Source organism: Microtus oregoni, unplaced genomic scaffold (genome assembly GCF_018167655.1).
Source record: "Microtus oregoni isolate MIOR12 unplaced genomic scaffold, Mior012 000021F_ref0000039, whole genome shotgun sequence".
NCBI lineage: Eukaryota > Metazoa > Chordata > Mammalia > Rodentia > Cricetidae > Microtus > Microtus oregoni.
Window position 1 is genome coordinate 35,195,654 of NW_024543080.1, and position 25,709 is coordinate 35,221,362.

Consider the following 25,709-nt stretch of genomic DNA (forward strand, 5'->3'; position numbering starts at 1 on the left):
GATTCTTTAAGGCATCCCATCCAAAGAAGAGAGGGCCAGATCCTGTTTATAAGAAGTGTGCTAAAAAATGAAATTTGAAAAGAGCATAAGCAAATACAGGAGCATCGAGAACTAACCACCTTAGTCTCCTAAAACTCTCTACGACCCAAGGTATGGAAACTCCTGTGTGATCTGCTTTAATCCTGATTTCTACAGAGCCAGAAATCCAGTAAGTCCTTTGTAATCATTACTCATCCTGTTCGCCTGCCACACTTTGTTGGTTTATTTGTTTTATTTTAGTTTTAAATACTTTTCAGTCACTTCAAATGAAACTGTTTTTTCCATGATTCTCTTATTTTATCCCAATGCCTTTTAGGATCCTGTTTTCAGTATCAACTCTTTCTTGACGTCATATGCACAAATGGTGTCTTACCTACCGCAAACAGTTCATCATGGCCCATATACTAATGACCCTAAACCTTAATGTTTTCTGCTTAAATAACCCCCAATTTTCAAGTATATATTTCCTCCAACCTAATAAATGTTACTCATATTGTTCAAGGACATCTTAAATTTGGCATGCTTAAGCAATACTCATTCCCACAGAAAAGTATTATTGTTTTCATTTAACCTAGGTTAGCAAACAGCAGTATTTGTTCCTTGCCATCTCCATTACAATTTTTGGAATCACTTATTATTTCCCATAACTCTATATTTTTGATTATCAAATACACATACATATATATATATATATTACATCTTTTATAAAAATGTACAGATGTGTACATCTTTGTATATACACTGTCATATATATTTTTCAAGGTTTTATTACAATTCTTTATACCTCCAATATATCAAACCTCCTATATTACTTATCATATTTAATCTTTCCATATTACTTTTACACACTTATTAATGCCTACAAAACTCTACATCACAGTATTTAAGGATGTAGAATGCAAAGAGGATTCACCTTTGGCTCTTGAGTTGGAATTTTAATAGACTAAATGCTTTGTTCTAAATCAATGGATTCATTTGACTTTGGATGCTTATAATACTCCACATTCTTGGCTTGTATAGAGTTTCCACTATAACGTCTATGAACTTTCACTGTGAGTTTGGGTTCAGTGACATGTGCCCTCACATAGAAGAGAAACAATACACACAGTTCACCAAAATAGAGTGTGGCTCAGAGGAATGCATCTTCAGAGCAATGTGCCTCTTTCAGATCATGTATTGGTATCCACTGAGCTCACCAAAGTAGATGGTGATTATTTTATACCAGGTTTAAAAAAAAAATAGAGGCCATACATTTGTAAATAAGAAATGCTAAAGAAGACGATTTTTAAACAGCTTGTTGCTGATTCTATAATCTGTTTATTTCTAAAACATCTTTAGTCTTGCCATATATTTCATCTGAACACATACACTATAAAAGGTCATTTTCCTTGAGAACGTGACATATGATCAGTAAAAGTCTGTTTGGAGGAGGCACTTAAGTCTGCGTCTGTCACAAGTATTTTCTCACACTTTTAATAGAAAGTTAATGATGTTTTCTGGGAAGTATTGGAAATGCTAACAAGATAATGGACCCAATGTCAAAACTCTCCCCGCACGAACTAACAAAAGCTTACTTAAATCAAGATTCTTTTTACAAAAAGCAAACTAACTGTCCAAAGTATAGAAAACAATGGGATGTGTTACAATACAAAAATAATTTCTAACAAACACAAAGAATAGATCATTTTTTAGTTTTTTTCTAAATAAGTGTAATGAATCCAATCAACTGTAATCTAATATATATATTAGCTTTACCTGGATAATAACTTGTATTCTGACAAAGGGATGACATAAAAAAACAGTTTATACATGGTCATATTATATCTGCAAGACTGTATTGGAAGAATAGACATACTTAGTATAGGTCATTTTATAAGCAAGGAGAGAACACAGATAAACAATTAATTTGTCTCATAGGGCAGACCTGAATCTGGCTTCTGTTGCCAATTATGTCAATAGTAACTTCTAAAAATTGTACTGACTCTATTCAGTACTAAAAAAAAGAAATGAAAAATTATATGAAAAAATATAACAAGAGCAGATTTTTAAAAATAGCACATGACTGTAATCCCAATATGGGAAGCAGATGAGTTTTGAGGGGTCATGGTCTCTTTGACCTAAATAGCAAGGTTCAGGGCAGTGATACATACACAGTGAGACAAGAGGAGGGGACAAGGATTCAGGACCAGAGACTGTGACTCACATGTACAGTGCTTGCAACACAAAAAGGAGGATCTAAATTATCTCCAGCATCCATGTAGAAAAGTCTGGCCAGCACAGCACCTGCAACCGTAGTACATGGCTGGAGAGACTGAGTCACTAGAACTCAGTGGCCAGACAGAGGAGTAGATCAGATAGCTCTAGGTTCAGTGAGAAATTGTCTCAGAAATGAAGGTATACTGCAATCAAAGAATAAATCCAATATTTATCTCTCTCCTCCACATAATGCCCAGATAAGCACATGTACATATCTCCACACACACACACATGCATGGATACACAGACCCAAGGAGAAATATTAACAATAACGTGATAAAACATAAGTGATTTAAATATCTGTGACTTAACATATGGCTTCACAGGCAATGTAATTATTTTATTTAAACTAAGTTGAATATAGATGAAGAGGATATAAGGTAGTAAACAATATTTTAAGCCTTCTTAATTTTATTTGTAAAAATGCATTTATAATTTTTTACTGATACAATTTTTCTTTCATTGCTTTGTTTCCTGCAATTGCCTCCTTCTACATCCTATCTAACTCACAACAATGAAGGCTGCACCTCCAGACAGCTTAAAAAAAAAAAAAAAACCAACTGCATTTTGAAAACAGGGAATCTTTTTCATTTACTCAAGCTTCCTCAAAAAGTCTCAGCCATATTTCAATTTCAATACATGTTTGTTGAGTCAAAATGAATAGCCATAGTTTTGTCTCCATATAATCATAAAACAAGGGTTATAAGAGATATTGCTCTACTAGGCTTTACTCAAGGAGAAAACTGTTTGCTTCAAAAAAAAATAGCTGCAATAGAAAAGGTAAACAGAACGTGTTTATCTCCAGAAGGGGAATATTGAAGCAGATCAGTTTCTCAGAATATGAGCTCGGCCAAATGACTAGGCATACTAACTACACTTCCAAAAACCCGTCACACTTTTCTTTTCCTATTTTCTTTTTGTCACTGACAAGGTACTTAGAATTACCCTCAGATCTCATGTTTTCTTACAAATTCTATGTAAAAAATGAGAGTAAAAACACAAGAAGAGAGAGAAGCAGTGAAAGAGAGAGGAGAGATAAAGAGACAGACAGAAATAGTATGTGTGTTTGTGTGTGTGTGTGCATTTGTGTCACCACAACTGTGAGAAAAAGCAGGATAAGTTGTGATAAACTAAATAATGAACTAAATAACCAATGTAGTTTCAATTAGGGGTAAAATTTCATAGATGTCCCGTGCTTTGAGTGTCTGATGGTAGCAAGCCAACTAACGGACCTCCAAAGTCACTTGGAGGTTTGATGAGAGCTTAGTCTCTTTTTAAATGTCGTGAGAGTTCAGCAGAGTGATGTAGCTTTAAAGGACAAAATTAGAATAAAAAGGGCAACACAGTCATGCATTTTATCAGTATTAATTATTAATACCGAGATTAGAAAATAAAAGGACTGGGAGTTGGGTAAGCATACTAATTGAACACTCTTATTTCATTTCCCCTTTAAGAGTGACTATTTTGCAGCCACTCAAAAGGAAATATATACTTAAAGAACAAGGATTAAACTGAAAAACCTGAATATAAAGTGCAATATCTTTTTTAAAAGGAAAAAATATATGTGCTGGAAGGTTAAGATTGACACTGCCATAACTTGGGTAAGAAAACTTTCCGATTGATTTGATGTCAGAAGACAGTAGACTTCCTGGCAATCCTGTTGACCTTTGTTCTTTTACAGTTCTACCTGATTCACCCCTTTGACTCTCCTCCAAGAAGGATACTCAGTAGAGACTTTTCACGGTGAGGATATTTTGACTGCTACTTTTGATATGCTGTCTTTGTAAGACTAAACAATTTATGAAAACTTCAGTTATTAAGTAACATCAAATCCACCTAAATTCAATAATAAAGATACTGTTCCTAACTCTTTAAAGAAGAGAAAAGTCTTTTTTAACCTTTTTATATAATGGATTTAACACCATATTTATGTATAAATTGTCTTTTTATCACAATTGTTTTCTTCTACAAAGCTGGGGTTTTTAATAGAATAAACTGGGGCTAAACAGCGTGCTAAAAAACCTTACACTCTAAAAAAATGACGGAAAGAGGGTACAAACTGATGTCATCAGGCTTCAAGACCTGTCTTGAAACCATTAGATTCTGTCCACAGCACTGCTAAGCGTCTTCTAGGAGGGAGTCTTAGATTCTTTTAGCTTGAATTGCTCCTTTTACTGGCAGTCTGCAGACCAGCTGCAGCATACTTCTTGATTGGCTGAGACCTGACGGCATCTCTAATCACTGTCTCTGTTTAATCACTAGGAAGAAGGAAGAGCAAGGTCATCTAGAAGTGGTAGTGGTAACATGCAGATTCCTTAAGGACACTTGGGAGGTACAGAGCCATGTTTCAGATGGCTGGAAAAGTAGAAAATGTACTCTCAGTGGGCTACTGGCAACTAGATTGACAGGGAGACATGAGTACTCAGAACTAATAAATCCTTAGCACTGCATTGTAGTCTCTTCCTACAGAAAATAGATCAAGATGTTTGGTTTGAATTTTGAAGTTGTGCTGTTCACACGTATATAAGGATATGGAGACAGGTGAGAAATCTTTGCTCCATAGCTTGATCTAAAAGAAAAACGTCATTGGCTAACATTAATTACGCAAGAATGCCTTTCAGCTCTCACTAGGGATAGATTCGGGTGAAGAGGAGACAGAGGATGCTTGACTCCACACAAAAATGTGCTTGGCTTTCCCTCTCGTTTTGCTTGGCCACAGAAACACAGATTTTCCTAATGAATGCTCATGTTCATCTGAATATAATGTGAAAACGTAATGCCAAAGAAAAAAATGGGTTCGCCGTACACTGTACCATGTTTTAATTTCCAGGATCAAGGTATTCTAAGTGCTACTAAAAACATATGAAATGAAGACACAGAAAAGACATGGGGTTGAATAAAGAAATAGAGCCAATCTTACATATGGTTGACAAAGTTGAGATATGGATTCAAAATAATTACTGAAAAAAGTTTAATGTACTTTTAAAGATCTGAAAAATTAATTTCATGGAGTTTATTAGGGACTCAGAAGGGTCAAATTTCTCACCTTATTTAAATTTTATAACCTGTCTGGTGCTCTATTATACAAATTTACCTAGAGAAAATATACACACCATTTTATGTGTTTGCTCATTCTTACTCTGACCCACTTAGATGTCAAGCAAGAAGTAACAATATTGCCTCATGCTGTGGCATGAATTAATAACAACTAATCTATGTGAAGGGCACTGCAGTTATGGCGAAATATATCTCCAGATGGCTCTTGCATTGAGAGTTTTGAAGGAGGTTCCGAAACTGTCTCCTACACTGGCCTGCTGTAATGCCAACGTATCCACCCACCCGATCAGAAATCTCAGCCCTCTTCTTTGATTTATGTGATAAATGTGTTATCTACTATTAGAACGCACAGATGTTCTGTGGGTTGTGAGGTCCTAGGATACCTATTGCATTGCCCACATAATACACTTAAAAGTCACTGCTCATCTCAATAGGAGATGCCTCTCTCCTTTCCCTCTTTCTCCTCCTCCATCAGTCTCTCTCTCTCTCTCTCTCTCTCTCTCTCTCTCTCTCTCTCTCTCTGTGTGTGTGTGTGTGTGTTTGTCTCTATTAGTTCTCTATATCTCTGATATGTAAATTAGACTAAAAATAGAAGGATCAGATTTAAAGTCCTAGTCATAGATTGTTAGACTACAGTGAGATTTCGAAGTTAATTTATTTCACAAAGATGAAAATAATCAAAAACAAACTCTGAAGAGTTATGTGGCCAGCCCACCATGAATGATCATATTTGAACTTGAAGACTAATGGAATGCTTTCTGTATTGGATCTTTTGGTGCCCCAGACATATTAAAGTCATAGAAAAGGCAAACTGGTCTTGCAAAGTTGATCCAGAATAATCAGACAAAATAAACAGACCAGGCTTATAGGTGAGGACAAGATAAATACAATAGCTCCAAAGAAAGAGAAATACCATTCCAAGAGAATCTGAAGAGCGGTTCACTATTAAGAAAGAACAAGGTAGATGTAGTCAATATTTCTCTTTAATGTAATGATGCCTTTATGCCCTATATTTATTCTCTACCCTAATTACTAATTCCTTGATACGTTTCAAATATTTTACCATTCAACATTTTATCGTAACTGTGTACCATAAATCATTTATTTTAAAATATATTCTTGCATTAAAATTTTAATAGATTGTCAAATAACCAATTATATCAATTTTATCAACATTAAATCATAACATTGATGGTAATTAATTAAAAGAAAAAATGTATTAGTGATCATTGTTATGGATAAATATATAATTTTTCTAAACTAAAATATCTACAGTGACATAAGTGCTATTAAACTTCCTAAAATTCACAGGAACTTCAGAATAGTGAGTCTCTACTTTATTCAGGTTATAACAGATGATGTTCATTTCAACACTGTGCTCAATGTTCCTCACAGTGGCACTATGTAAAGCTAGCTAATTGGTAATGCACGTTATGGGTCTTTTTAATGAAATTAATTTATGAGTTGCGAAAGAACAATACAAATTTTAGTAAAATGTGAATACATTTCAATGAAATTTTACTTCAGTTTTTCTGTTTCAGTTACTTCCTTGGCGCAGCGTCTTTGACATCTTATTTGAGACTCTAACGTATTTCTGGTTTGTGATATGACATTGGAATGTTGTGTGTTAACATGCTGCAAATTGTCTTCTAAACGTTCCAATGAGAGTTCATCCAAAACAAGTAGTGGTTGAAGCACAGTTTCAAACAGGTTAAAACCAAAGAAAAATATTTGAAGTAATAATAATTGGGAAATTGGGAATGAAGACAGCATGCAAAATGGCATTTCCATGGAGAATCCAAATGAAAATCAAAATAAATTCTGATTAAAACTAAACCAAGCAAAGAACTACAGATTATCTGTATTCCAATTAAATCTGACAAATGAATACTTGACAGGTTTCAGTTCCGATTCTGTTCATGTCAGAATGGCCCATTAATATTGAAGATGAAATTACCAGAACTCGAGCAATACAATCACACTTTATAACAAGGGGAATTTATTAGAGCAAGATCCAAACAGCACTGTTTCTCAAATGTCAACTGTTGGGGCTGGATTGTTCAAAGTGCATCTCATCTCCTCTGTAATTATATATAGATCAGGTACAACACAGCTCACAGGCAGCAGCAAATGACAAATGTCTTACATAAACCCTGTGTATCAAGTGTCTGTCTTGTGTAGGAAAATCGGTTGTGCTACACTGGCTTTCTCTGCTGATAGGACTCAGTACATAGTTATGAAAAGGAACAGGAACCTTCTTCAGCAAATAGCTTTCAGTGAACTTCATAGTCTATTTATAGATTCCCTTGTTGTTTTTTTTTTCCACCTGAAGTGCATGTTTCCTGAAAATTGACCTATGTGGGCTCACCAAGCGTAATTATCCTTTAATTAGACATCATTTCCTGATTATTTTTAAAATGTAGAATGTCTTTAAAGTAAAATAAATATTAGACAAACAGAAAAATAACACCATCTTATGCTTATAATGCCATTGCTGCAAAACCCACTGACATCCACCAAAAGGTTTGATGATACAACGTACTGTTTATTTAGAATAAACAGTAAATTGTGCTATTATCAAATTATAACTTCATATAAAATAGAAGCCCCAAGTGCAATTAATCCTGCCTTACTGAGATGTAATATATATATATATATATATTTGCATAAACTACTTTTTAATTAAAATTTACTTTTGTCCAAATAATTTTAAATAACCTTGCCTTAAATATATACTCAGCATCATTTTAATCCACACCATAATGTTACACTTACTTAATAAAATTACTTACAAAATGTTGTTTTGTAGAAAGACCACATCAAACTTCCTTTCACCCTAGCACACACCACCATACACACAGATAAGCATGCCTAATAGCCATGAGGCAAAATGCCATTTAAAATCTGAATAATTTATCAAGAAGGACATAAATCAACAGGTCCTGGTATCACATATAATAATAACATAGAAAAATAACTACTTAGTATAATTTAGTTTAGAATACTTCACTTGGGTAACTTTTTTATTTATTCATTGCTGGATATTAATATTCACAGGTAAAATTTTTAAGAAGAAGCTTGTTTTGCACTAATAAACTGTCTTTGCATGCCACCACTGAAGAAACTGGTATAAAGCAAGAAAAAGATCCCTTTTCATCAGTAGATTGAGGTGATGAGTGATATAAACCCATCTTAGCTATTCGCTACAGACAATATATGCAATTCCCATGCCTTTCGTGATATATATCTGTATCTTTTCCACATTGGAAATAATAATAAAGTTAGGAAGAGCTTTGTCACTCCACTGTTGGACATAAACATATTCCTCAAATGTTTACTTAGTACTCAAAATCCAAAAAATAAATACCACAATTTTCTTTGGGAACATCAGCAAATGTGAAATCATTTACATTTATTGTTTGATATATCATTTTATGATATTCAAAAAGGCATAAAGGAGAATTTTATAAACTATGATAATAGCCTCACAATGAGGTAAGAGTAAGCAGAATAATATTTTATTTTATGCCCTTTCTCTTGAGGAAATCAGAATAAGCTCTCCACTTTAAGGGGTGAGGAGTGCTAATGGTATTTACTGCATATTAGGGCAAGCAAGATGCTGCTGCTTGCTTCTCAGCCATTTCACCTGGCATTCTAAAGAACAGGGTCGAAAATTCATTGCTGAGTATTCAGGAATGGGAAGTCTCAAGCAAAGTGTGCTCACGGTCCTTTTTTTCACTGAGATTGCCTTATGACAGTTGAAGAAATAGTTGCATGACAAAAACGGATAGAAGAAAAGAGTCAAACAAGACCTCTCTTTGTTGTTAGTTAGCAGCTGTGCACTGGGTTAGCGTTTTCATTGCAGGAACTGCTCTAATTTACTTCTAGGTGCATTTATTTCTGTTGAGTTATTTTAAATGATGGCATAATTTTATGGATTTTATTGACAGAATTATGTTTCTTTATTTGTCATTTCTGAATTTTACCAAATATTTAGTATTTTAAAATGCTTTTGGTGTAATCTACTTTGTTTTTATTTTATACTAGCTTTCAGAAGCCTAGTTATTCTGGCTCACTAGCGTGATTATGTGTGTGGATGTTGTGTTTGCCCCTACCATTTTCCATATGCTCTGCCTCACCAACACTGCCATCCGGCGTGGTCCTTTCATAGTTGTCCTCTGGGAGTGGAAGGGCACCCAGTCTTGGCCCTGATGAACTCTTACTGCTTGGTGTTTCTGACTCCTCCAGCCCGCTGTCATAGCAACTCTGCAGTGACCCCTGATGTGGGTCCTGAGGCTGACTCACAACAGAAAACGTCACTCTACGAAATGGCTGCAAGAGAAAAGATTCTGAATGTCACTAAGATATAAGATTTTAAGTGATCTTATTTCATAAAATACATAAATAACACTTAAAGGTCTATAGACATTAATTAAATACAAAATGATCAAACAAGTAGAAACATATTTGGATAACCATATATTATCTAATACAAAGCCTGTAGTTTATACATTCATTATTAAAAATAAAAATAATTCTCTTCTGAAATAAAGGCAAGAAAACATAAATCTTATTCAACATGCATTGACATGAAATATACTTGCTTTCTATATTCAACCCTTTCCCATTTAGTAGATTTTGTATCTTGCACAAATATATTTCATTTAAAAAAAGGTTTGCAATTGGGGAAGATATAAACAACTAAACCAATTCATTATGAAGGAATGTCATTTAAATACTTCATCCAAATAATATAATGCATTCAAATGGAGTCCATATAATATAGATTTCAAAAGGCATGTTTTCTGGCCCTCATCTCCAAACAGTGCAGCTCTTATACAAGAATTTGAATGTGGTACTAGGAGATTACAAAATATTTATTACTTTGTCCCAATAAAAATCTATTTGATATTGTAAGGTAAATAGTAAGATGATCTATAAAACTTTCTCCAGCCCATTAAAGGGAAATAGATCAAAAGACTCTACTGCCTGTGTTTACAATAATTGTTCATTCAAACACAGTAAAGTCAAGGGTAATGTTTATTTGGTTTATTAAATGGCCTATAAAACTATCCAACTAGAGCCAACAAGTATCTCTGTAGGGGACAATGCCTGGTCATATCTACTGTGCATGAGACTTGCAAGTTATCTTAGTTACATAATAAAATAAAAATATAAAAATAAAAGTACATCATCCATAGAGCAAAATAACACATTAAGGAAATATACAATATTGATAATATGACATATGATCTATACTGTATATAATAAATGCTGCCTATTAGCGGTCTGAAATTATTAATAACAATTATTTATATGCATTAATCCCACATGAATTTGAATGTAACACAAGTGTACATAGTTATTATACTTATAACCCACACTATTCCTTTCCAGTACAGTTTAAAATTACTGTTGCCAAAGCCTAGCATAAACTTAAGAACCTTTTCTGAATGTTTATAGCTTGAAAGCTCATGGTACAAATCGGTAACCATAACCATGACCAATAGGACTGTGGAGTTCTAAGGATTATCTGCATATGGTAGATTAGTAATGAGAAAGTTAATAATTGTGGCTTTTGCCCCTAATTTATAAACTGGCTTTGTTAAATACAGATATACACTTCCACAAATCTCTCCCTTATACTGTTATAGAGAAAAACTTTCCTGTAAAATCTGCACATTGCTGATATTTCTGCTACTGCCTCATCCCTTACGAGCTTAAATGGAACACACAGTCTATGACAAATCTGTTTTATCCTAGTTCAAGCTCTTAACATGGGTGGGCATTAAATACCATCGTGGTCTTTATAGTGTTTCACAGAATCTGGAGAGGACTATGGAAAACGGTTACACAGTATTTCATTGTAGATAGAATATACAGCATGGGACCAAAGTCACTGACATAAATCTAGAGACTTGGCCTGTATTTCACAAAGAACTCTTATCTTTTTCTTTTGTTAATTTGGTCAATATATTTTGCCCTATATATCATTTCTGTTTATCTCACTTTTCATTTCTGTTTATACTTCCTCCCAGTTGCCATCATCAGGTTGGCCACAAAGTATTTGGAATTGTCAGAGGAGCTCAGTTTCCCTTTAAAAACGACACCGCTACAGCTCTATCCAAACTATCCCATTCTCCTAAGCCAACAGTGCTCAACAGTGAAATATTAATTATTACTAAAATAAATGATATTAAGGCAGGAAATATAAAGGCCATACAATGGATTAAAGTTATTTATCTATCTAAAAAGCAAGTGGAAGGTTAAATGTTATTTTTAATTCTACTTTAATAATATTCAGATCTTTTAGGTACAGTTTTAACTATGAAAAAAGAAAAAAAGTTCAAATGAAGAGACACATACGCTATCCTAACATAGAAAAGAAAATATTAGAGGTTATAAGAAGTAGTGTTTAAGCCGGGCGGTGGTGGCGCATGCCTATAATCCCAGCACTCGGGAGGCAGAGGCAGGCGGATCTCTGTGAGTTCGAGACCAGCCTTGTCTACAAAAGCTAGTTCCAGGACAGGCTCCAAAACCACAGAGAAACCCTGTCTCAAAAAACAAAAACAAAACAAACAAACAAAAAAAAGAAGTAGTGCTTCATTTTGACATAAAAAAATAGAAACCTTTGGATGAAGGTAGTAATCACAAAACCTGTGCTGAGTTTTTTTTACTCCCCTAAGCAGCACACAATAACAGAGACAAGGTACATACTTCTAATAAAGAAAGCCAAAAAATAAATGAGATAATTCCACAATGGATTGTATAATGACTGTTATGAACTTAGCATTTCATTTTCTTGATTTCCTACCCCATTCCGATTGTAGATATTTTGATTTCCATAAGTTATTTTAGAAGAGCATTAGAATTTTAAAATACTAAGTACTTAAACAAGCACTCAGTTCATCAGGTTTGTTTTTTGTTTGAAAGTTGCTTTGCTCGATGTGGTTTCTAATGCAAATATTATTCACATTAAAACTGAAAATGAAAAGTATCATATAATAAGTGAGAACACACCCACCAATCGCTTGACCCACTTTTAAACCATGCCATTAGAATCCTATAGTTCTTCAATAACAATAGTATATCAGGAAGTGTTATAGTTTGTTTTATACTTTATTATTTTATGTTTTATAATTTTATGTAAAAGTCACTGAGGTGATGCATTCAAACTGATAAAGACAATAAAGTTAGTATCAGAGCTTAACTGAAGTATCAATGCCAAAGTTAAATTTCAATGTTCATAGTATGTCACACATGTTCAGTTTGTTGGTATATGGAAATATAAAGAGAGGTGGAAGGATGGAAAAGGGGAGAGAGAAAAATATATGTGGGTGGGATGAAGAGAGAGACTTGTGTACCATTCATCATCAAGTTGAGAATCAAGTGAAAAGACTGTTAGATTTTATAATAAGGATTATAAAACAGAATTTATGTCACCTCCACATTCCGAGAAGATGGAGTAAAGTCGAATGAAAACAGTATATTGACGTCCCGATAAAAACTGTATTGTTTATGCCAATACATTGTTTTATCTACAGTTGATATAAAGTAGAATAGAGTAAGAGAAGAGTTTGAGAATTACCTAGGAAACTTGCAAATAATGAAATGCCACTAAACAAAACGAACCAGCATTAAAGATAAGCTGCTCTAAAAACCACCTGTGTGACCCACCATGTCTACAAATTCCAGAGTCAATTCTAGTCATGTATAGTTCATTCTCTGATTACAAAAGTGGGATCTGAAAGCATTCAGAATCACACACTTCAGGGTATAAGAAACATTCATCCCAATGAAAGGCTAAAAGGAGCAACAGGAACTGACTGTCTGGTCAGTGTAGATGAAAAGAAATGGTCATCAATATTGTCATGCTTCATTAATTCACTACTCCTGCACTTATTTGGTATGCAGTATATTCCAGGGACTTTCAAAATTGTATATAATGAAGAAACCCAAAGGCTCATAGGTGCATACACAAGAAAAATATAGCAAGGCTTCCAATAAAATGCAAATGGAGAAGATGCTATTAAACATCCTAGGAAACTTAGACAGTCATTCCAGGTTTTTGAACCAAGATGTCTATGACAGGACAGAGTTGAGGACCAATTAGAACTTCACTATCAGGGGCAAAGAGAATTGATTGCACGAAGGAACTGAGTAGGAAAGTCTGATCACTGTTAAAGCCTCTAAGACAGAAGTAAGAAGAGTTACTCGTTGTTAAAAATAATGTGATCACATTTTGGATAATCTAAATCATGGTAACAAGATACAAAATAAAGGAGAAAAAGAAAAGCACTTCACAGTGTGTACAAACTAAAACAAAAAATGGCTTATAGAGAGACTTATTTATTGATTCTTAATTTCTTTCTTCATGGACACAGAAGAATGGTCATGGTAAGGTGAGGTGTTAAGACGCAAGCAAAACTAGCTGTTCAACGACAGAAGTCACAATGAGAATGAAAAGTGACTGATGAATTAACTAAAACAGAGAAGTATATTCATAAGAACCAAAAAAGCAAGGTGAATTTCTTACATGGGTTCTTGTAAATGTGTATATAGATTTTAAATAAGAAAAATAATACATTAAATATAATAGAAAGAGAAAAGTGAACATTTCAAATCTTCCTATAGACTTTCTACGTGACCTTGGACAAGTTAGCTGAACTTTGGTTCTTATGCCTAAGGCCCAGGGTCTGTAAAATAGAGATAATAGTATCTGCCCCTTAATTCTGCTAGAATTAATGAGATAGCTTATAAAAAGAGCCTTAAGCTCCCTCTGAGACACATACTATAAAAGGTACGACACCTCAGGCCACTGCTAAATAACCAAAGTTATCTCCCATCATTTTAGTTTGATTTTTTTTAAAGAAAATATAGAGTTGGCTCAGTAATTTACAAAGCTCCTAAATAGAAGTTCTAAAATCACATAGAATTTCAAGGCTAATTTCTTGTTCAAACCCAAAAATTATTTATGAAATAATAACGTACACAGAATAGCAATCAAATATTTCAAGAACTACTTTAATATTATTCCTCATTAAACACAAATACTTTGCTCTTAAACTAACTTGTAAAGACATTTATCAGCTACTTTTGTGTTTCAATACCACATTCTAGAAGTTTGTACTTGAAGATAGAAAGATAGGGTCTACCCTCAACACTGGGGAGGTTGCCACAAATATCTTCCGATTTCAGGTAAGATGCTAGCTCTGGAATAATTAAGCTGCTTGCCCTTCTCTCTAATGCCTAAATGACAGAATTGCATCCAATTGCTTTAAGGTGGCTATAGAATGGAGACCAACATGCTACACTCTTTATTATTTCATTCATTTTCCTGGTACCGCACAGAGGCCGTCTTCTTGCTTCTCTGTTATCATGGACTTTGTGAAGGGATCCTCTTCCCCTCCTCCTTTATTGTTTGAAAATAGGAAAGCAAATGTAGCAATGTGTGACTATAATGATCATTTGCATATAAAAAAATTCCATGAAACTAAAAGGACCAACAGAGAGTATAATCATTGATAATATATAAAATACCCAGGTCAAATTTTCCTTGTCAGAAATTTAATGTATAGTTTTGAGGAAAGGAATACAGATGAATATGTAAAAACACATATACAGTAACAGCTTTATTTTAGTCATTCTAGATTGTTTGAATATTTTTTTAAAAGGGAAGGGAGCAGAGAAAAATGTATAGCTCAATAAAATCAATTAAAAAATCTATTATGCCTGAAAAGTATTTATGACGTTACACAAGCACCCATTTTAAAAGATATTTACCTTAAGTCTGCAACTATCAAAAATCTTCAAAGTTGCAGCTCACCGAATAAAAACTCCCGCTTCTTTGCTAAAGCAGTGATCAATTCGAGGAAACTAGCCACTTAAGCTTGGTAAGTCCTGTCATTTATACGTTCCATTCCTCAGAGTGAAAGAGTAAAGGCAACACAGGGCTAAGAGTGCAGATACTTTACCGTTAGAGCCCATTTTTTTTTTTATACCTAGTGGCAATACCTTTATGGGAATTTTATTTGCAAGAGGATGGGCCCCAAAGGATGTCATCTATTGGAAAACACCTCAGGTTAAATCTTTTCCTTATTGAATACTGCTGTGTCAACCAGACGACTTTATTGGGAACTTTAAATCTGCACCTCGCTTTTAGCTTCAATACTCTCCCCGTAAATTGTCTCCTTATCTGGAACTCACACGCAGCTGTCTCAGTCACATCAATTATCTCCGAATGGGCTGAAAGGCTTTCTTTATTTTTTCCAATTCACTTAGCTATGTCCATCAAACAGACTTCTAATGACTCTTTGTCAGTCATAAAGAACTGAAACAGTCATGCGGAGGCTCTTGGCGTAGGAGGAGTGCTGTGTTCTATGTGAAAAACAGATCTCTCGAATGCTGGGTGACCTTTCCCTGCAAATGAACACATGCTTGATGAATCTGCAAACATTCTCAGCCTGTGTCAGGGCTACTGAATAAACATACCTAGGATTCTACAGGGCATTAGTGGTAGGATATTTGGCAGGACCCTCAAACAAACTTTAATCAGGTCTTTAAACTTTTTAGGGGTGCCTTCATGTACTGAAGCCTCCACATGCCTCCATACTTCAAATTGCCCGTCCTTTCTTTTATGTGACTAGATGAAAGGATGTTCAGAAGATTCGTGTTGAGACATGTGGATTAGCTAATTACAGCGCTCATGCGGGGAAAGTTAAGTAGCTATCTCTTGACTGGTGGGCAGTTATATATTTGACATTGTTGCTTGTATGTGCACTTGAGAAATTAAGAATCCAGAGTAATTTTTCTTAGTTCTGCAGATCAGGGCTGGTTACCACAAAATAACAATGATTCCAGTATTGAATCAGTGCTTCCTCATGCCAGCAATGTACACTCTTCCTTTCACTCAAGTTCTCATTTCTCCAGGTCTTTTCCACATGCATCATATATATTTGGAATTTACGAATTCGAAAAAAAAAATACTCAATTTAAAAGTGAAAAGCACTGCAGGAACTACTTATTCAGAAGGCGGAAACTGGTTTCTTTGTGTTTTATATTTTTTCTTTTCTGAAAAAACATATGGATATAGAATAAGCAAAGTCAAAAATTCTTGGCAAAAATAGACAGACTATGAACTAACTCTTTTAGAAAAATAAATGTTCTAGAACACAACACATTGGGTTACTATGCTGTGGCCACTATTAATTGATGTATTTTTTTTTTTTACTGTTTATTACTGGTTCCTTGTAAACCTAGTCCACAGTCGGTAAACCTTTTTCATGAAAGGCCAAAATATAAACATTTCAGGCTCTTTGAGACAAATATCGCTGCTTCAGTTATCCAGCCCTGCAACTGTGATGTGAAAATACAAACATACAAACATTGAACATACAAAAGTGAATGGACAACCACATCTCAGTGAGACTTTATTTGTGGACACAGCATTTTGAGATTCTGAAAATGTTTCCACTCAATAAAATAGTACTATTGTTATTTTTCAATATTTACAACTATGAAGAAAAAAATCAATCCTATCTGGCTGACTATTCAAAAAGAAGCAGACGGCCAGATTTGGCAGAGGTTCCTCATTCTGATACAATCCAGTACAAGGTGCTGAACAAAGATGTCAGGAAAAATCCGATCCAATTATTCAAAAGGATGTTTTCCAGTCGGTGGGTTATTTGGATGTTCCATATCAGAGACATGTTGCTAAGCTTTAATTTGTACCAATGCCTTACTCATTATTACTAGCACAAAATAGTGGTGCACAAAGATAGGTTACACAGATTTGGTTCATTTTTCTCCTTTGAATTTCTATGAAAACAAGATTATTCCCTCCCCGCAATCTAAGACTCAGGCACATCAGAAATGAGGGGGCAGAATCATGATAAGGGCTGGAGAATAGGGAAGATTGCTATGAAATACTGTCTTCTGGATGTGATATAGAAGATGTAAACATGAACATACAGCGGTTATAGTTTCCTGCAGAATACCTGCACAAAACAATAAGAAATAGAGGTAAAAAAAGAACCAATCACAAAAAAAAATGTAAGAATGGGAAGTGAATAAGAACTGGTAACAGTGGGTGAATACGTAAATAAAAATATTAAAGAAAACTGAGCTAAGATGAAACAGCTGTTCTTCACAACTGGATAGAATGGAAGCTTCTCTTGCAAATTATTGCAAGCCATGTTGATGTTTCCCATTGACAAGAAGTCAAGACAAAAATAACAGAACAAAACACTGCTGTGGACACTTCGTGCATCCTCCTGTTAGAGCAAATATTGTGCTACCCTACTAACTGTACAGCAAGAAGAAATCACAGTGCTCATACCATGTGTATCTTTAAACATGACTTCCCTTGGCACAGATATTTTCACCTTCTGAAGGAATGATTCCAAATAAAGATATGCCAGATGCTGACAGAAATGTGGATCCATCTTATTCCTAACAGCTTCCTATAGTGATCCAATGATGAGATAAAATTGAACACTTACATAAGAAATGTGTATTGAACCAACCACTCTCTCATTGGATTTAAATCTTGCTTCTCAAGACATGTTATAACATTCTGTTAATGGGGACAAGAACAACCCAGCTCAGGAGGTCATAGGCCCTAGGGAAGGACTAAGCACTACAAAGCTTTTAAATGAATATAGTATCAAATTGCTATCTAAGTTCTTACCTTTATACCCATAAATTAATGCAACTCTCAACCTCTTTAGACAGGCTGCTTTTTTGTAGTAGATGGCACCAATAATGAGACCCATAACTGGTCAACAAGCAGAGAAAAAGAGCCTATAGAATATTTCTCCCTAAGTGAGACATTGGTATCATAGGCTAGGTTTTCGAAACCCTAACCCTACACCTAGGGAGATAATAACAACACCAACTAAATTCAGTGATTAAAAGAGGGAGAGGAGGAAGGGAGGGAGGGAAAGAAGGACAGATGAAGAAAGAGAGAGAAGGAGATGGAGAGAGAGAGAGAGAGAGAGAGAGAGAGAGAGAGAGAGAGAGAGAATATGAAATTAGGAGGAAGATCTGGTGGGAGGAACTGAAAGGGAGGGTATACATATATAGAATTCTTTTTTATGGCAATGGATTAACTTCATTGTGAAGTAAAGAACTTACTAAAGAAAAGGAAAGAAGATATAAATGAAAATGTAGAAAATATGTTCACCGGGCAGTTAATAAATTGCCCAGCTACAGTTTAAAAGGAGAGAAGAAATCACACTTGGCTTTCTTGATGTATCAGACTGGCAAAAGACAAAGCTGAATCACTAGCTGCTCAGACTAGGAAACAGGAGCCTGTGAGAAAACAATAGGGTCAAAATTTGCACAGCCTTTGTGTACTGCACTGTGGCACCTCATGTTCCCTGAAGAAACACAAGTACAAGTGAAGACACGTAGTCTCTGGAGGATGCTCATTGTGTGCAGTTTGCACTATCAAAAGTTCTTTTGGAAACTGAAACGACAACGTTGTTTGTGACCTTCAAGTGGAAAAATGAAGAATTGTCTGTCCAGAAGAATGTACCCTATTGAGACCCTAAAATGGGTCACCTTGCCCACACACATCTGTCTGAGTAGTGCTCCATCTCCATGAGATGTGGATTTTCCTCTCTTTGTGACCTGCCATGCTGGGGATTCTGTGAAGGATGAACACAGTCCTTCCCATTGGGGGTAACCCTCCTCTAAGCAGAGGAAAATAGTCTGATGCTATAAGATCAACTCCACACTTCGCTGAAAAGCAAAACTGTTCATAAACCAGTCAAGTGGAGGGACAAGCACCTGGTGTGATAAAGGATGTGGGGAGGGACTAGGAGCAGAAGAGGGAGGGAAAACTGCAGCCAGGATGTAAATAAATAAATTTATCAAAAAGAAAAAGAGGGGAAAGTTACTCAAGTATACCCAGCTGCTTGGGTTTTAGTTAATTCTGTATGCAATCAAGTTGACAACCAAGACAGTAACCACAACACTCATCGACTTGACACATATTCATATCTCCTTATGTCATGCTTAATTTCCAAATGTAAAGAATAACAAGATCATAAAGATGCCTATTTAATTATTCCTTGTATAAATTTTAGAATAGGTGGCAACATCCCCCTTGAGGGACCTTCCTTTAGTATCTCAAAACTTAAATATAATAACCACTGATAGTCTCTTAATTGCTGTTTTGTTACATGATAGAGAAATTGAGGGAAGAAAACAAAAGATGGCCAAAACACTCTTGATATTTACAATCTTCATCTTTGCAATTGGCCATGTGGCCTTAGCTGGTATTTATAACTACCTTCCTCTACTACCCATTCTCTATTTGGCTGCACACATATATAGAATTCTAAAATAAAGTTAAGTGAATCCCTCCTTTAGAAGCTTGCATACCACCCTTTCATACATAAAGCAACCTCTTTAGGAGAGGGCATTCAGGTCAGTTCCAGTTCAGGGACCTCTGGGTTCTGCATCTGAAGTCTATTGTCTTCAGCAAAATGGATTTATCTTCTAATTCCGGGAGTTAGGAGGCCTAGCCAAAGACAACAGCTATAGGCTGTATGGTTTGGGGTTCTCTTGGATAACCCTGACCAACAACACAAAACAGAGCTTCTCGTGCTTAATGTTGGAGGTTTTGTTAGATAATCTTTGGCTAACTAGAGGGCATTATAAATCCAAATTTACAATGAATTCTAGTTAAACTCTGTATGTATATTTATATAGAGACTTACATATATTATAGATTCTATTAAAGGTAGTAGTTATAATAGTATGATTCCTTATGATGTTTTAGACGTTCTTACTGTTATGTCATCCTTTTTTCACACTTCTCTGTCTCTTCCTGTCTTCCTTAATTAGAGTACCCTTTCATTTCCATTTTCCCAACCAGATCACTTATACCATACTCCCTCTTTCTTTTAAAATAGAATATTGTGCTGAGTTTCTTACATATGGCATTCTCTGAAGAGTAATGAGAAAATAATTGATGCTTAAATATTTTATGCTATAATATTTCTTACACACAGAGCACACCAGAGTGTCTCTTTAATAATATTAACCACATAAGTAAATTTTTCAGGATAACTGCTGCAAGATGAATTCCATAGTTACTGTCCAACAGACCTGAAACATATACTTGTAATTGTAACATGTTATTGTGGGACAGAGGAAATACACAGAAGCCTGTTTTCATTAGTAAAATCATTTAAGTTAATATCTACCACACAAGATATTTTTTTGCTATTTCTTTTACTTTTTTTTTTTTTTTTACTTTGGGTGAATATTTTTTTTATTGAGAAAAGAAGAAAAAAAAACATAAACAAAAAAAAACAAGTTTCCACCTCCTCCCAGCCTCCCATTTCCCTCCCCCTCCTCCCACCCTTCTCTCCCTCCTCCCACCCTTCCCCCCCTCCCCCCACTCATCTCCCCCTCCCTCTCCAGTTCACAGAGCAGTCCGGGTTCCCTGCCCTGTGGTAAGTCCTAGGTCCTCCCCCTCCGTCCATATCTAGGAAGGTGAACATCAAAACTGGCTAGGCTCCCACAAAGCCAGCACATTAAGTAGGATCAAAACCCCGTGGCATTGTCCTTGGTGTCTCATCAGCCCTCATTGTTCGCCATGTTCAGAGAGTCCGGTTTTATCCCATGCTTTTTTGGTCACAGTCCAGCTGGCCTTGGTGAGCTCCGCGTAGATCAGCTCCACTGTCTCAGTGGGTGGATGCACGCCTCGTGGTCCCGACTTCTTTGCTCATGTTCTCCCTCCTTCTGCTCCTCATTGGGACCTTGGGAGCTCAGTCCAGTGCTCCTGTGTGGGTCTCTGTCTCTACCTCTATCCATCACCAGATGAAGATTCTATGATGCTATGCAAGACATTCGTCAGTATTGCTCTAGGATAGGGTCATTTCAGGTTCCCAATCCTCAGCTGCCCAAGGAACTAACTGGGAACCTCATCTTGGGCACTTGGGAGCCCCTCTAGGGTCAAGTCTCTTGCCCACCCTAAAGTGGCTCCCTTAACTAAGAATTGTGGTTCCGTGCTCCCCTATCCACCTTTCCTTTATCCCAATTCTCCTGTTTCCCCAGGTCCTCCCTCCTTCCCTTCTAACTTTTCTCTCCCCATCTCCCCTTACCCCCATCCCACCCCACCCCCAAGATCCCATTTTCTCCCCGGCAATTTGGTCTACTTCCCTTAGCCAAGAGGATAACTGTATGTTTTTCCTTGGGTTCACCTTCTTAATTAGCTTCTTTAGGTTCCCCTATTGTAGACTCTGTGGCCCTTATTTATGGCTAGAAACCAATTATGAGTGAGTACATCCCTTATTCATCTTTTTGGGTCTGGGACACCTCACTCAGGATAGTGTTTTCTATTTCCATCCATTTGCATGCAAAATTCGAGAAGTCATTGTTTTTTACCGCAGCGTAGTACTCTAGCGTGTATATATTCCATACTTTCTTCATCCATTCTTCCATTGAAGGGCATCTAGGTTGTTTCCAGGTTCTGGCTATTACAAATAATACTGCTATGAACATAGTTCAACAAATGCTTTTGTCATATGACAGAGCATCTCTTGGGTATATTCCCAAGAGTGGTATTGCTGGGTCCAGGGGTAAGATGATCCCGAATTTCCTGAGAAACCGAAACACTGCTTTCCAGAGTGGTTGCACAAGATTGCATTCCCACCAGCAATGGATGAGGGTACCCCTTCCTCCACAGCCTCTCCAGCAAAGGTTATCCTTGGTGTTTTTGACTTTAGCCATTCTGACAGGTGTAAGATGATATCTCAAAGTTGTTTTGATTTGCATTTCCCTGATTGCTAAGGAAGTTGAGCACGACCTTAAGTGTCTTTTGGCCATTTGAACTTCTTCTGTTGAGAATTCTCTGTTCAGTTCAGTGCACCATTTTTTTAATTGGGTTAATTAGCATTTTAAAGTCTAGTTTCCTGAGTTCTCTATATATTTTGGAGATCAGACCTTTGTCTGTTGCGGGGTTGGTGAAGATCTTCTCCCAGTCAGTAGGTTGCCTTTGTGTCTTAGTGACAATGTCCTTTGCTTTACAGAAGCTTCTCAGTTTAAGTAGGTCCCATTTATTCAATGTTGCCCTTAATGTCTGTGCTGCTGGGGTTATACATAGGAAGCGATCTCCTGTGCCCATCTGTTGTAGGGTATTTCCCACTTTCTCTTCTATCAGGTTCAGTGTGTTCGGGCTGATATTGAGGTCTTTAATCCATTTGGAGTTGAGTTTTGTGCACGGTGATAGATATGGGTCTATTTTCATTCTTCTACAGGTTGACGTCCAGTTGTGCCAGCACCATTTGTTGAAGATGTTTTCTTTCTTCCATTTTATATTTTTAGCTCCTTTATCGAAAATGAGGTGTTCATAGGTTTGTGGGATAAAATCCGGGTCTTCTATACGATTCCATTGGTCGACTTCTCTGTTTTTATGCCAGTACCACACTGTTTTCATTACTGTAGCTCTGTAATAGAGTTTGATGTCAGGGATGGTAATGCCTCCAGAAGATCCTTTATTGTATAGGATTGTTTTGGCTATCCTGGGTTTTTTGTTTTTCCATATAAAGTTGATTATTGTCCTCTCCAGATCTGTGAAGAATTTTGATGGGATCTTGATGGGGATTGCATTGAATCTATAAATTGCCTTTGGTAGAATTGCCATTTTTACTATGTTGATCCTCCCAATCCAAGAGCAAGGGAGGCCCATCCATTTTTTGGTATCCTCTTCAATTTCTTTCTTCAATGCCTTTAAGTTCTTGTCAAATAGATCTTTCACTTCCTTGGTTAGATTTACCCCAAGATATTTTATGCTGTTTGTGGCTATCGTGAATGGTGAAGCTTCTCTGATTTCCCTCTCTGCTTCCATATTCTTTGTGTATAAGTGGGCGACTGATTTTTTGGAGTTGATCTTGTATCCTGCCACATTACTAAAGCTGTTGATCAGCTGTATAAGTTCTTTGTTGGAGTTTTGGGGGTCGCTTATGTACACTATCATATCATCTGCAAATAACGAAAGTTTAACTTCTTCCTTTCCAATTCGAATCCCCTTGATCCCTTTATGTTGTCTTATTGCTATTGCTAGAACTTCAAGCACTATATTGAAGAGGTATGGCGAGAGTGGACAGCCTTGTCGTGTTCCTGAGTTAAGTGGGATGGCTTTGAGTTTTTGAGACAGGGGTTCTCTGTGGTTTTGGAGCCTGTCCTAGAACTAGCTCTTGTAGACCAGGCTGGTCTCGAACTCACAGAGATCCGCCTGCCTCTGCCTCCCGAGTGCTGGGATTAAAGGTGTGCGCCACCACCTCCCGGCCCCCCTTTTACTATTTTTTTAACTAAGCATTATCACATCATTTCTCCTTTTACTGACATCCTTTGTCTTTATTTTACTTAACAAGGTAACTTAAGTTCACCACAGTATCACAATCCACGTACATAGATTACTTAGTTCATAAATTGTTTTTTAAGTTACCAGTATGGTTTGTTTGCTCTTTATTTGCCTGTTTGTTTTCCAAAGAGAAAGAGAAAGAGGCATGGGTTTGGATTGATTGTGAGTGGCATCTGGAAGGAGATGAGTTTGGGAAACCTGTAATCATAATATATTATATGAATGTTCAGTTAAAAATATTCTGGCCCAATATGTAATCTCTGCACCTTCTCTAAGAGATGTGTCCAATCCAGAATTTGACATTTGAATCTTCACTTTATGCCCTGTATTAGTTTTTAATCCATGGGATCCACAGGAGACCCTACGGTCCATTAGCATATTCAAGTCTTTCACTTTGCCTAATTCTCAAAAAGCCTTCCTATCATGCACAGTGGGTGACAATTCTCTTCCATTGGATCTTTTTTAATAGTTTTCCTTACACCAAGATCTCCAACAAGGTGAATTGTTAATGATTTGGGGAGGAGTATAGTTATTTCTATTTCCTAATTCCCTGAAGTGCAAGTTGAAGATGCTATTTAATAGACTTTCTCTAGTCTATCAAATTACTAGAAAATTTATTTGTAATCAAACCAAGTACAACTAATTGTTTCAACATGTATTAATTCTTCTGAATAAATGTTTGAAGATATTATTACAGAATTCAATCCGTATTACATCTTTCATGAACTGTTTATCTATTATGCCTCACTTTCAATAGCAGTAATTAAATATAGTCTAAACTATTATACTCTATATGATATAGTAATGCTACCTGGTAACATATGTTGTTACTTTTTCTTTTAGAAAAAAAAACAAGATAGCTCTGATCTGTGAGCTTTGGAGAATTTTATTTGAAGAGTAGCTCAATATTAAGTATAAAATATGGGATAATAATAAGTCTTTCAATTTCAATATCTTTAACTTTAAAATGAGTTCCAGCACATGATATTTCTTATCTTCTCCAGGTGTATAATTGTCTTCAACTGTAAGAATCTATGTGGTGTTGGATTTGTGATTAAATGATTGAAATAAGTGATTTTAAAAATAAAGTATGTTTGCCCGTTAATACAATCTGAATACTTCATAACCTTAAAAATATTAATACAGCTGGGTGATGGTGGTAGACACCTTTAATCCCAACACTCAGGAGACATAGACAGGCAGATCTCTGTGTTTGAGGTCAACTTGGTTCACAAAGCAAGTTCTAGGACAGCCAGGACTGTTACATAGAGATACCCTGTCTCAAAATTCAAAAGGTTTAAAAAAATAGTACATTTGGAGCACATTTTCTCATCAGATGAACATCACAAACACAATATATGCATGGGAACCAAACATTTTAGTTGACTATTTTGAGAAAATGTTGCAAAGATGGCAAGCTGCCCCGACCTTAACATTTTATTGAATGTGGAAAAACATCCACTAAACCCTGTCTGTAAAAGATGCTTGTCTAATCTTCCTTATCCTCTGAAACCACCAATCCTGTGTTCCTTCATCACTCAGCCATAGTATGATGCTAATTGTGTCCCTACTATGTGCAACACAGTAAGAAAACCTTCATCTCTGAGCTGTCCAGTCCTAAGAGCAGGTGTTAACAAGCTTGGAATGAAATACAGTGATGAAAGCATGAGGAACCACAATTGCACTTTGGTCCCCAATTCATCTGAGATACATTCTTCTGTAAGTCTCTTTGTTGACATACACTGGAAAACAGGAAAGCAGAGGGGAGTCCTAGGTAAGGAGAGGAGAATATTGACAGGCAACTAATGAGAAAAATAACATCTTCACAATAGCATTCAATCTAACAAAGACTTATTAAGCACTTGCATTGTGCCTACCACTGGGCTAAGTCATCTACAGCTGGTAAATTCAGTCATTAAACCCAGTTGGGCAAGGTAGGGATTAATCATTAAAAACCTTTCATGACCTACGAGCAAAG

At 35.9% G+C, this 25,709-nt stretch overlaps 1 protein-coding gene across 5 annotated transcripts in view; it reads right to left on the bottom strand.

Moving 5' to 3' along the window:
• Pcdh7 (protocadherin 7) overlaps window positions 1–25,709 on the bottom strand; it is a 421,730-nt gene that overhangs the window by 209,166 nt on the left and 186,855 nt on the right. For 2 of the 5 annotated variants that reach the window (XM_041671584.1, XM_041671583.1), the window contains exon 2: window positions 9,576–9,684. In XM_041671584.1, the coding sequence (XP_041527518.1) occupies window positions 9,576–9,684 (109 nt within the window). Of the gene's footprint in view, window positions 1–9,467; window positions 9,685–25,709 lie in introns of all 5 variants that reach the window. The other 3 variants (XM_041671581.1, XM_041671585.1, XM_041671582.1) reach the window with 2 other exon arrangements.